The sequence below is a fragment of the Olea europaea genome, chromosome 17 (assembly GCF_002742605.1).
Source record: "Olea europaea var. sylvestris chromosome 17, O_europaea_v1, whole genome shotgun sequence".
Lineage (NCBI taxonomy): Eukaryota > Viridiplantae > Streptophyta > Magnoliopsida > Lamiales > Oleaceae > Olea > Olea europaea.
Genome location: NC_036253.1, coordinates 18500660 through 18510841, shown reverse-complemented (window position 1 = coordinate 18510841; position 10182 = coordinate 18500660). Strand labels below are relative to the sequence as shown.

The 10182-nt window shown below is 33.6% G+C and overlaps 1 protein-coding gene across 7 annotated transcripts; it reads left to right on the top strand.

Moving 5' to 3' along the window:
* The first annotated feature begins 1151 nt into the window (after positions 1-1151).
* On the top strand, positions 1152-7366 carry LOC111365327 (60S ribosomal protein L13a-like). Of its 7 annotated transcripts, none has more exons than XM_022985779.1 (4): positions 1152-1751; positions 1919-1983; positions 2075-2138; positions 6975-7366. In XM_022985779.1, the coding sequence occupies exons 1-4, from the start codon at positions 1595-1597 to the stop codon at positions 7001-7003; spliced, it is 315 nt and encodes a 104-aa protein (XP_022841547.1). In that variant the 5' UTR covers positions 1152-1594; the 3' UTR covers positions 7004-7366. The 7 variants fall into 7 exon arrangements, with proteins under 7 accessions (XP_022841547.1, XP_022841545.1, XP_022841548.1 ...); XM_022985777.1 differs by lacking the exon at positions 6975-7366 and adding an exon at positions 4947-5319 and having other exon boundaries at positions 1153-1751; XM_022985778.1 differs by lacking the exon at positions 6975-7366 and adding an exon at positions 4952-5319 and having other exon boundaries at positions 1154-1751.
* Positions 7367-10182: the final 2816 nt, after the last annotated feature.

The window sequence follows — 10182 nt, the reverse complement described above, 5'->3', positions numbered from 1 at the left end:
TTATTTAGTGTCATTAAATATTTGCAAAGCGATTACTCTATATTGTCTTAGACAAATGCGAGGATGGCTGTACCCCAAACTATACATGAGATTTTTCATTACTACTTTTTTTTCTCAATTATGACAATATAAGAACAATGTAATTTATGGCATAAAATTTCAATTTGAAGAAGGTAAGATGTCTAATCTTATAGTTCAAATATTAGAGTTTTCAAGCATAGACAACTATACATAAACTCTTGATTTCATTTTTTTTATTTTTATTTTTTTTACGTAGTGTTGTTAAAGATATGCAAAATGACCTCTCTAGAGGGTGTTTGTGAGAGATTTTTATGTAAAAATATATTTTTAAATAGTAAATTGATGAAAAATGTGTGGTTGAAAAATAAGAATTTTTTTTTGATTTACGTGCAATATTATTTTAATAAAGAATGTGTAGTTGAAAAGAAGAGAGAGAAAAATGCAATTTGAAAAAAAAGGGTATCAAAAGGGGCCTAGTTTGTCTTTGAAAAATGTGTAGTTGACAGTCTTTTGTATAAAAGATTTTTAAAAACGATTTTCCTTGCACGATAATACAAAAACAATGTAAAAGGATCCTTTTGAAAATCTTCTTAGAGACTATCTATGAAGGGCAAATATCTAATATATTGATAATGGTTTGAATCCAAGATGCAAACAATGACATGATATTATATTGCTTCGAAGTGTGTTATGGTAGCAAGTTTAGTATACTAGAATGTTATATATTAAATAGAATTAAGAAAAATAAAAAAGTTAAAACTTGGTCATTCTGTTTAGTCTCGTAATATATAAGTTGAATGAAAACTTCGACAGTGCAAATATTTCTGTTTCGGACATATTTTAGAAATAAAAATCTATCCGAAAACTCTAGAAATTTGTGAAACTTCAAAGATTTTATTTATTTATATTTATTATTATTATTATTATTATTATTATTATTTTTTTTTTTTTTTTTTTTTTTTTTTTTTTTTTTTTTTTTTTTTTTTTTTTTTTTTTTTTTTTTTTTTTGGGAAATTCGCCAGCCTTAGAGAAATTTAATAGTATTGTGGACTTTAAACTAAAAATTAACATAAATTCAAAGATTTAAGGATCGATGTATTCCCATCTCTCCCCTTCTCATTAAAATAAATAAAAATTCAGCTGGCTCTTAATATTTCATTTTACAGTCAATCACGTATCCACGCAAACCCTAACCTCTCCATAACTTCGTCTGTTCTCAAGGTCCGCTGCCTCCCGCTTCCGCCATCATTGATACAAGCACAGTCCATTTCCTTGCTCCATTTGTACATCAATAATCACTCTCAATTAACTATCCCCACCCACCATCTCAAAATTTTTTACAGATGCCATGTCCAATTTTTGGTTTTACTTCCTTGGCTCTCTAATAGTTTGTAACAGACTTTATGGCAAATGGAAGTAAGAATTATGAGGTTCATTTATTCTCAGGAAGGAGTCTTGGCCAGTAGTGACAGTCGAGTATTTATGCGTATAGAGTAGTCGTAGATGCCAGACACCACATGCTTGGTCGCCTCGACTCCATTTTTGCCAAGGAGCTCTTGATTGGTCAAAAGTGATGGTGGTCAGTTGTGACGAAATATGCTTTTGTAGTGGACTCGTCCTCCACAAGATGAAGTACCTACGCTTCCTCCGTAAGAATGTGAACCCCAAGCCGTCTTATGACTTGATCTGCTTCTGGGCTCCTTTCAAGATTATCTGGCCACCATGCACTAGTATGGAAGTCAACATTTTCACGAAATTATTTAACAAGATGTATTTATCTATGAATTTCTATCTTAAAAAGAATGCTAGTTGAAATTTTATTTATTTAATTGCGTTTACATGTTTAGTTTTTTGATTGAGGTGTATTGCTCATTTGGGTGTTTCTGTTTATGTGAAGATTACAATGCTCGGACTACTGATAAGACTGGTTATGTTATTCCTGTCGAAATTACAGTATATAAAGTGAGTTTTTTCGGTTTTGTAAGTGAAGGGTGTTAGTTTAATAAATCTATTGTATTGGGTAGATAGTCTCAGTGTTTGTAACTCTTTTCAGGATTTGAGTTTCACTTTTATCTTGAAGACTCCACCTGCTTCAGTCTTGTTGCTGAAAGCCGCAGGTACTCTTGTTTTATCGTTTTTGGTTCTCTCCATGTATGTTATGAATTTATTTTTCACTGCTAATGGTATTTTTATCCAATTTCATCGCATTATACAAATGCTAATGGCTTTTTATTGTAATTGAATCAATGAATATCTTCCAGCTATCGACTTTATTTGTGTAAATACGTATTCCTCAAAGCTCCTGCCCCACCTTTTTTTTGTGTGATGTAATAATCAATTCAGCCGTTTTTCTGCCTCAAAGCAGCTGCCAATGCTGTGTTTCTGTTCCTGTATATATATGTAATTGATTTCAACAACAGGCAGCCGTTTCGGGCAGTGCTACGTAAAGAGGGTCTCATGGCCCTGTTTTCCAGTGCCCCCCTGTAGGCAGGGTGCCGGTGGCCTGGAAAAAACGGGGCCTATGTTGTCCTATTTGAGAGGATTTATTCCTTTATTTTTCCTCAACCACCCGAAATTTTTGACTTGGAAAAGAGACTCCCCAAAATCAGCCGCCGTTTTTCTTGTGAGTATATATTCTCCGGAGTTTGCTGGAAGAACAGGGGCCCTGACAGGCACCCTGACTGAACCCCACCAATAGGTGGGGGTCCCTTTTTTGCGTGGGACCCACCCCCATGGGTGGGGTTCGGTCATGGGGCCTGACAGGCCACCTGTTCTTCCAGAAAAATTCATTTTCTCCAGCAAACTGCCTGAAATTCTGCCTGTTTTCTATTGAAAGAATGTATCAATTCAGCCCCCAAAAATCTGATGCCGTTTTCTGTTGTAATATATAATTTATTTTATTTTTTTATGACTATGGGTGTCCGGACCAGTTTACATTTATCTCGACTAATTCCACGTGATCCTAAAGTTTACAGTCGCATACTCACCTTAGTGACCGGACTTGAATTAGTGATCATTGGGGGAGCAAATCTAAATTCTGACCATTAAACTACCCCTCAAGGTTTTTGTAATATATAATTACATTTAGAAAACTCGTATATAGCCTATGACAAATAAAGATTTCATATTTTACTAGGTAAATGAAATATAACTAAATATACTAACATAAATCTAAACTATATTAAAAAAATACGAACTTCTAAATAGGATTCTAAAATTCATTTGTAACTGATATTATATATGAATTATGCTGATTCCACGTTCCACATTCAATGACACTTGCAAAATAGATAGGATTTCAAATGAAAATGGGATGATAGCCACGTCCATTTAGAGAAACAAATCGTACATCTTCTAGTGATTCTATCTATCAAGAAACGTCTTATAGGATTGAGGATGAGATTTCCTATGAGATAGTATATTAAGCTGAATCAAAATTAGTCCGTGCTGATAAACTTAGTCAGTTATAAGAATTCTTAAAATAAGAAAAAATTAAAAGGGATCCAGCGTGTAACGTCAATTCTCGAATTCGTTATTCTCATAATCATTCAAAATACAGATAGCAAATGTTACGTGATAACAATAGACGAGCAGTGACTTTGGTTGTTCTTATCCTGAAATAATATTAAACTATTTCACCCATGTCGGAAAAACAAATATGCATGACCCATTCATAATGACATGGTAAATCCAGAAGACAAAAAATGTTGTGAGCAACGTCCTGATTATAATTTTCACTGAAATTTCAAAAATTGATGTTGCATGTCTAGGAAACATTCCAAAATTATATGACAAAAGAAATACTGGAATTTTCTCACCCAAAGAGATGATACAAAAACTTCTACTTGAACTATGCCAGACTAAAATAAACATCAAACAAATTTTCCAAGTAAGGTTTAATCAATAACACCACCCTTCATCGTCCTGTTGCACCTAACACACGGCAATATGAGGTTGAAATCTATATTATATGCTTCAATCATATCAGCTGGACCTAAAAGCTCTGTGCCTGCATTGGCTCATAAATGGCTCCGCCCTTGTTTTTCCCCTCCTTTTTAGAAATCGGAAAAATTGTCGTTTGCATATGAAATATAAAGTATTTCATACAATACCATACATATTTTAAAATTATAATTTTCTTGTAGTGACAATACCATACATATTTTAAAATTACAATATACTATACATTTCACATGATATGAACTACCAAGTGCAACTTAGTCCTTATTTGATGACCAAGTGCAATTTAGTCCTTATTTGAGGACTTCCAAGTGCAATTTAAATTTAATGCTAATAATAAAAACTGTGATGTGAATATAATTATCCTAAATTATTTCCTTTCTTGGTAGAGTTGATCACATTTAATTGTTAGATATTCCCCCAAATATCTAGTAACTTAGGAATAAAACTTGGGCAGAAGTGTTATCAGAATTATTATTATTTTTTTTTTTTTGGGTCACCCTGAAATTTTTATCTATCTTGATTTTGTATCCAAAATATATATTTAGTTTATTCCCCAAGAGGTTTGACTATTTTAATTTAGCCTCTGATTGGCCTCCATTTTGATTATTACTTTTTTTTTTAACAAATTCATTTTTAATCACACATTCTTTCAATAATATAATTTTATACATATTCCGTCTTTTTCGAGACCGTTTGGACTGCATGCTTGATCCCTATTAGGACATTTACCTGATTCCTCCACATTCATCTTTGACAACTTGAAACTTCTTAAGGTATTGGAATTTTCAAGCATGGACTGCAGATTTTATAATTCAACACGAGTAGAGCATTTGATTCTCTTAAAGTTCTTGGCAGTCTCTTCGATACCATCATTAATAGAGAGATTTGAGAACCTAGAATTTCTTTTTGTGGATAATAGTGAGACTATTGAAATAACATAGAACCTTTTTGTTATGGTGAAGTTAAGGCATGTATTTCAACGATGGTGCACAATTCAATAAATCTTGGCATGGGTGAGTAGCTAAGGGAGAGACATTCCCAGAAAGTAGCCTACAAAGAATTTCTTTTGTTTCCATTTATGATGATAATGATGAGAAAATCTTGAGATACTCACCTACTCTTCAAAGGCTGAAATGCAGATTTGCAGTATTTATTGATCCATTAAAAAACAATTATCGCTATCCTATCTTGACTTTCCTTGGTTAGCTGGAATCCCTCAGCATATTTTTTCGTCAGAGTTATGATATGGATGACTTCTGTTTTGATTTGACTAGTTTACCCTTGAATTTGAGAAGATTGACTCTCAGTGACTTTAATTTTTCTTTAAAACAATTGGAGATAATTGAAAAACTACTGAGCTCGAGGTTCTCAAGTTAGGGGAAGGTATCATTGAAGAAAATGAAGGTGAATTCAAAAAACTTAAATTCTTGAAATTAGGTGAAGTAGATATTGAATTATGGAATGCTTGGAACGATCATTTTCCTAAACATGAAAGATTATTGTTTCGAAGCTGCTAGTTTTTAGAGATTCCTTTTGACTTAGAGTATTGTCTGTCTCTACAAAAGATTGAGTTATCTAGTTGCAAAAATTTGTTGAAAACTCTGTTTGGAAGATTAAAGAAGTGTAAAATGATTACAACAATGATGCTGAAATCATTATCAACCACTCCTGACAAGAGTTTTCGTTCTAATTTATGTACTTTAGCTTTCAACAATATTTGTTTGGAAGTCTCCTCTCAACATTTAGACTTGGCATAGTACTCTGTTTTTTACTTCTTGCATTCTCTGGTGAGAATGAACATCAGAGTGCAAGAAATAAAATCGAAGTATTGTGCTATGTTTGAATGTTGAGAGAAGAGACCTTCAAAAAAATTTTGTTCAAAGTTAAAATACGTAAATCAAAACGAAAACTCTTGTCAGGAGTGGTAGATAATGATTTCAACATCATTGTTGTAATCATTTTGTACTTCTTTAATCTTCCATGCAGATTTTTTACAACCATGTACCTCAAATCTTTTTTAGAGAAAGACAATACTTTAAATCAGAAGGGATCTCCAAAAGCTTGTAGTTTCGCAACACTAACCTTTCAAGTTTAGGAAGATGATCGTTCGAGGCATTCCATTGCTCTATTTGTACTTCATCAAGATCTAAGAATTTAAGTTTTTGAATTCGCCTTCATTTGTGTCCCATCTTTTTTTCCTCAATGGTACTATCACGTAACTTGAGAACCTTGAGTTCACGTAGTTTTTCAATTATCTCCATTTGTTTCAAACTAAAATTAAAGTCAATAAGAGTCAACCTTCTCAAATTCAAGGGTAAGTTGGTCAAATCGGGATTTGGGGTCATCTATAGCATAACTTCGACGGAAAGATATGCTGAGGGATTCCAGCTGACCAAGGAAATTCAAGATATGATAGCGATAGTTGTTTTTTGATGAATCAAAAAATACTGCAAATTTGCATTTCAGTCTTCGGAGATTAGGTGAGTATCTCAAGATTTTCTCATCATTTTCATCATAAATGGAAACAAAAGGAATTTCTTTGTAGGCTACTTGCTCTAGGCTCTGTAGGATACAACAAAATACTGAAGTTACTTCTTGTTGTTGGGTTCCGTCAAGAACCAGCAAGTTGGAACGTCATCCAAGTCTCACCACATTACCAGGTGGTCTTGGTCTATCAGTGTTACATCACATTCAAAGGAAAAGGGTATTCGTCCGTCATATGTAAGCGCCGTGCAATTCAACACTGAATATTCGGGGAAGATGAACCTGAAGAGGCCTATTGAAGCTTCAATAACTGATCACTGCAACAAAAAAGAAGGTGGTGCTCACATAAGGGCCATAGGCAAGTCACATTACTGTTAGTAACATTGATTACTAATTTTCATCACTACGGTAATATTTGTTCACACAATCCCATCATATTTTATTTTGAATGTAAGAAACATCTTAAATTGTTGAGGCAGTTATAACTCAAGTCTTTGGTTGAATAGGAGATTACATGCACTGCAACACCTGGTAGTCTCATGTCATCATTCCAATCATGATGGAGAAGAAAGCCCATTGAATATTTGATCACTGTGATGTGAAGGATAGATGCTTTGTACGTTTATAACTCAAGTCGGCCGACTGTGAGAGATAGAATCGTGTGCATCGATGTAGAGGCTTTCTCTTATGTTCATCCTTGTCTTATGGTGAAGATAAATGCATGGCACCCCAAGACAATCGACGGCATTAAATGGCAAACCACTTGATCTGAAGATTGCGACTGACATACAACAAGATGATCACGGGTCAGTACTTTGTCTAATATATTTCTGTGATGTTGGAATATTTATCTTATTGATTCACGGAAGTGAACTAGGATATCCTTTTCTTTCTTTTATTTTCCCCTAGGTGAGTAATACTTAGTAACATACAAAGTTCTTAATTGGTACAGTGAGGTAGTTAAATAAATAAATTTTATACAAGATATGCATAACCATAAATCTGGGATGATGAGTGTGTTGCGTTGAGGGTAAAGTTTGATATTTTGCTGAAAATGATGAAACATCATCCCGATGCAAACCTGCGTAGAAACGATGACTACAGAACCCACATCTAGATTGAACCAATCCCAAGAAAGTCAAATAAATAAGGTTTTGGATTTGACCCAAAAAATATTAAATCAAGCGACCAACAATCAATTGATATATTTACCTCTTGATTTCAAGATTTAAGAATTTCACTTGAAATTTTTGAACGCCACAAGAATCACTTTTGATAAGTTTGGAAATTGTTCAATGAAGAAAAAGGAAATTTGAATATATGATTTCTTAATCACTCTTCAACACTAGTCCATGATTTCACTCACTGATATTAATTATCTGTACGTGAAACCTCTCGATTAATTATCTGATATTAACCTACAATATTCTTGACCTGCGATGCAAAATCATTTGGTCTTCTGCTACCGACCAGCAGGAGATACCATGATCTGGTTGACATGATATCGATCAAGATGCATATCGATATTAGTATGGACGATGTTAAAATAGATTACGATGTTGGAGGTTGCATGGCATCTGTTACGATTAAGATGCTGAAGGGGTAATCAAGGCGGAAGTTAGGAACAAATTGGACCTACTACGTGTCTTGGTGGTGTCTCAGCCTCTATGGCGACGGCTACAAGGCTTAACCAAGAGTAATGGGGCCTCTCTATCTAGTTTGTACAGTGTAATGGATTGCTCTAGGGAAGGTGTGTATCCTAGTGTTAAATTTAGATAGCTGTAATATACTATTAATAAGCAGTAGCGAAAAGAATGGTTGAACAAGCATGAAGTAAGTGCCGATAGGTAAAAAAGGATCTTAATGTTTGACTTCCAATTTTTTTAAACACATTGTTTCTCATCATGAATTTTATTAATTTTTCTATATATTTTATCAACTTCTATTAAAATTATAATTAATCAATTCACACGGCTTTTTAGAAAGACTACATAAATTGACAAGCCCTAAAAATGGAATCAATTGCAAATACTAGATTATTGTCTGAAATCACACAAACACTTGAGAGCTAGCATCACTCGAGATGTGCTGACCTACTACTCCAATATGGTTTTTATATTCACGACCCTAAGCCTCATTATCAGCAACATATTATGAAACGATCATTTCTTGAAATAATTTCTTTTGATTTTGCGGCATGGGGGTTGAAGGTGAGTAGTCTGTGAGACAATACCTGATTTTCTGGATTAATTGATTTGGGGCTTTTGATAGGGATGGCAATAGGGAGCGTATGGGATGGGTCGGCCATTCCCTCCCCCGACTTGTAGAATATTTTTGTTATATTATCCCATAAACATGCCTGGTTAAAACGGAACGGGGTGGGCTAGGTCCTCTGTCCCATTTATTTTTAATTTAATTTATTTTTTTCTTTTTTATTATGTCCTTAATAAATACTATTACATTTTTAACCAATTTGTTAAAAACAAGTTATGTTTTCTTTAAAAATGATGATAAATCTATTATTTTTGTTTGATAAAAATTAAAATTGAAATTGACATTAAACGGGGTGGGGACTATGTTTCCCGTACCCGTCTGCTTATTATGATTACAGGCCCAAAAATAATTACTCGACAATATCTCATCATATTTCAACTTCTATAATGTATTCTTTAGTAGAAATGAGTTGAAATGCACCAAGGAGAACTGATGGCAGAATGCTGAAAAGCCTATTTGACTATGAAATCTCATATCCAGGTGTAGAAGCCTAAGATAGAATCCACCATGTAGTGCTGATGAAGAGATGGTTAAAATGTCTGCAATACATATACAAGACACTCAAAAAAACCTTAAAATGTCTGCAATACATATATAAGACACTCAAAAAAACCTAAATGACTATTAGGGTTAGAGATGATAATACAATCCATTTAGTTATCAGTAATCCAGCGGTCAAAATTAAATCTGGTATTCAAATAATATTTGACATAGTAATGAAATTTTCATGAATAAATATAAAGATGGAAAAGGATTGCAGTATAAAGTTCTAAACATTGGAAAAGGATACATTTTAGCAAATATAAAATCATGGGTATCAAATACATTAAGAGTTTCTTGTCCAGTAATCCTGCAAGAAAGGGAAAGATAGATAAAAAGTTTTTTACTTGTACCATGAAATAATGACACGATTCGTAAGATTAGCATTATGGTCACTTGAAAATAATCATGCTAGACCAAAATCTGCAAGCTTCAAATTTCCTTCGTTGTCTATGAGAGGATTGGAGCCTACAAATGCTATCTTGAAAATTAGCTCATTTGGATAGAATTTGTGGAGCAAATGCGCTCCCTGTCCCGGCTAGGGGACAGGGAAAAGATCTGCTGGTTCTGCCAGCATGACACTTGTGACTTATCATTTGATTATCCAAGAAAGATTTATTTCAACCGTCACTTCCAAATATAACTTTTTTCCAATATTTTTAGTCAGATTCTTCATTTGGCTTCTCTAATATTCAAAATGCACAAGGAAGCTAAACATTCATCATTCCTACCAAACATGTAACACAGCTACATCTTTGTGCAATATTTTGAAAAATTTCATGCTAACTGGTGAACAGAAAATGCTAAATACAGTATGGTGTATAGGTAGACCCAATCATAGAAAAAGCGTGCACCACTTACATGCGTTAAGTGGAAAAGATAGATAAAAAAAAAAAAAAA